General features: G+C 56.0%; 1 protein-coding gene across 1 annotated transcript; it reads left to right on the top strand.

Moving 5' to 3' along the window:
* Window positions 1-783: 783 nt before the first annotated feature.
* LOC145537053 (EKC/KEOPS complex subunit LAGE3-like) lies at window positions 784-2,357 on the top strand. Its single transcript, XM_081567535.1, has 3 exons — window positions 784-1,393; window positions 1,720-1,845; window positions 2,047-2,357. The coding sequence occupies exons 1-3, from the start codon at window positions 1,053-1,055 to the stop codon at window positions 2,183-2,185; spliced, it is 606 nt and encodes a 201-aa protein (XP_081423661.1). The 5' UTR covers window positions 784-1,052; the 3' UTR covers window positions 2,186-2,357.
* Window positions 2,358-2,594: the final 237 nt, after the last annotated feature.

Genomic DNA, 2,594 nt, shown 5'->3' with positions numbered 1-2,594 from the left:
GCAGGCTCTGCATCCCAGGTATCATGCCTCCAGGACCAGGCCACCCCACTCCCATGTGAAGTCACCCGTGAAGCATGCATGCAGACACATATGCCCATGTGAATGCATTTCAACCACGCTCTCTTTGAAGTACACACACACACACACACACGCACACAGGGAAACACCCATGTGCATGCACCTGACCACACGCTCTGTTGTGACCACACATACATGCCCATGGACAAGCACCTCCACACACAGACACATGCACACGCCTATGTGCATGAATCCGTGCCTGTGCTCTCTCTCTGAAACACACCCTTGCACACACCGATGGGCAGGCACCTGCGTAAGGGCACCCTGTCGGGCACACACACAGATACTCCCGCTCACACGCCTATGTGCATGAATCTGTACACGTGCTCGCTCTCACAAACACACCCATACACACACCCACGTGCATGCACCTGCCCATGCACTCACACACACACAGACGCACATACACGCACGTGAGCTGTATGTTTCACACCAGAGGGACAGACCGGCCCTGACCCAGCGGTGCCCGACGCCCTTCTGGGAGTCAATGTCAGGGACCTGCGTTCACCAGGATGGTCACCTGTGAGTGGTGCCAGGCTGGCAGCAGCGCAGACTTGGAGGTGCACAGGGACCGGGGTTCACTTGGCGTTTGCAGGCTTGGAGTGGAGACAGTCACAGCTCCGAGGAGTGGGGCGGGGTCTGTTTGAGCATGCGCACTGAGGAGCTGCCCCCACACTAACTGGTGGAGCGCCACCCACAGGCCTCACGGCTGAGCCATTTACCAATTTCTGGCCCACGGCAGGGCTCACTTAGAGGGCCCAGATCACGTGGGTGTGTGTCTGCGGACGAACATTGGCGTAACATGGCGCATGAATGCGTGACACTTCAGCAGGGCACGCCCATTGCCCGAGAGCCTGCAGTCATCGCGGGAACCAATAGTTAGTGGGAACCAATCGTGAGGCAGGATCAGGGCTGGGATCTGGAGGGACGGTTCAGTCTTTCCCGCCGTGTAGGGAGGGGCAGAGGGCTTCAATATGGAGTCTGAGGCACACGGCGGAGGAGCCTCGAGGGCAGTCGATGAAGACGCAGGTGCCGTGGCCTCTGAAGCAGGCACAGCACGCGGCGGCCAAGGTGTGCTGGGCGATGCTGGTGGCTGCGATGGCCCCGGCAACCCAGCTGGCCATGGTGACTCTATCAGTCGAGGACTCCCTGCCGGCTCGGGAGAATTGGCTGATCCCAGAGGCGCCAGTGCTGCAGGAGAGTCAGGTGGCACAGCTGGTGCCATTCTGCAGATCCCGGGGGCACCCCACGCACCAGCGCCTGGTGGAGACACTGCACTTGGGGCCATAGTTCTGAGTTACCAAGTCTTCCAGTTGTATCCTATTCCAGGAGCCCCGGTGGGCCGGGCTGTCGAGGGGGTCGGGGGGTGGGCTAGTGGTGGTTTGGGGGGTTGCAGGCAGTGGGGCCTAAAGTGTAGGAGGAGGATACTTTGGGGGGCTGCAGGGTATGGGTCAGGGGTAGTCTGGCTGCCAGGGCATGGTGGTGAGGAAAAGCAACATGAAGGGTTCCAGGGGGTCGGGCAGTGATATGCAGGGTGTTCTGCGGCAGCCTTGTGGGAGAAGGCAGGTCTCCGTGAGCAGGGAGCCTGAGGTACAGGCAAAATGACTAGTGTGGATGGTGCCTTAACCGTATCTCCACCAGCAGCCTCGCTGTGCCTTTCTCATCGCACGAGGAGGCGGACTACGCCCGCCACCTCCTGACTCGACGTACTCAACTGCGATGGCCGGTTTGGAGGGAGCTTTACGTTAATGGCGGCATGTTGGTCATGTCAGTTCTAAAGGGGGACGGGTCGAGGGAGGGAGTGGTGGGTGGTGGCCAGTCTCGGCCCAGGAAGAGCTGTAATGGAGGGTGAAGCCTAGAGGAGAAGTGTGGTGCTCTGGGCTTGTTGGTGTGCGGGAACAGAGGGAGGACATGCTCCTCTTCCTCCTTCTCGGCGGGAAGTTGAATTTCATTTTCCCACCCTTTTAGCCGGTTGACTGCTGAAGACAATGCCCTGCTCGAGATTGCCGCAGCCTTCTTTCAGGAGCAGCTTTTCCTGGTGATGACGACCTTGCAGCATTTTGTGCCCCCCGTTTTTGATCAGTTTCAGCATAGAAGAAGGCCTTAAACCTAACGTATGTGCCCTAGCCTCAAGTGTCCTTCCCGAGGGCATTGGTTTCTGCGGTAGTTTGAGCAGGCTTCATCTTGTCCCTGTGGTGCTGTTTGGGGGCTCAGGGTCCTCATAGTTTGTTTGGTGATTGTTAACTGCAGAAAATAAAACCAAGCTACTGTGCTGTCTCTAACTTTAGTTTTAGCTTGTTCACTTGCTAATACTGTGTTCATCTTACGGTTGGAGGGGAGGTTGTGAGATCCAAATATTCAAGGAGTACAACATAAGTGAAGACAATGTAAGAAGTGGGAGAATAAGAATGTTGTGTACTGCCATTCAGTATAGATTTTGGAATATTTTGTCAGTTTTATTTTTTAATTAGTTTATTTATCTGTTTTTTAACTTTATAATACTGTATTGGTTTTGC

Source organism: Giraffa tippelskirchi, chromosome X (genome assembly GCF_054371585.1).
Source record: "Giraffa tippelskirchi isolate mGirTip1 chromosome X, T2T-mGirTip1v1.2.pri, whole genome shotgun sequence".
Lineage (NCBI taxonomy): Eukaryota > Metazoa > Chordata > Mammalia > Artiodactyla > Giraffidae > Giraffa > Giraffa tippelskirchi.
This window is presented reverse-complemented; position numbering and strand designations above follow the sequence as displayed.

Bases quoted from the DNA above. Each gene is read 5' to 3' on its own strand.
- LOC145537053 (XM_081567535.1), top strand. From the start codon at position 1,053: ATGGAGTCTGAGGCACACGGCGGAGGAGCCTCGAGGGCAGTCGATGAA. The intron at 1,394-1,719 runs GTATCCTATTCC...TATCTCCACCAG, and splicing joins AGTTACCAAGTCTTCCAGTT to CAGCCTCGCTGTGCCTTTCT. The intron at 1,846-2,046 runs GTCAGTTCTAAA...CCACCCTTTTAG, and splicing joins AATGGCGGCATGTTGGTCAT to CCGGTTGACTGCTGAAGACA.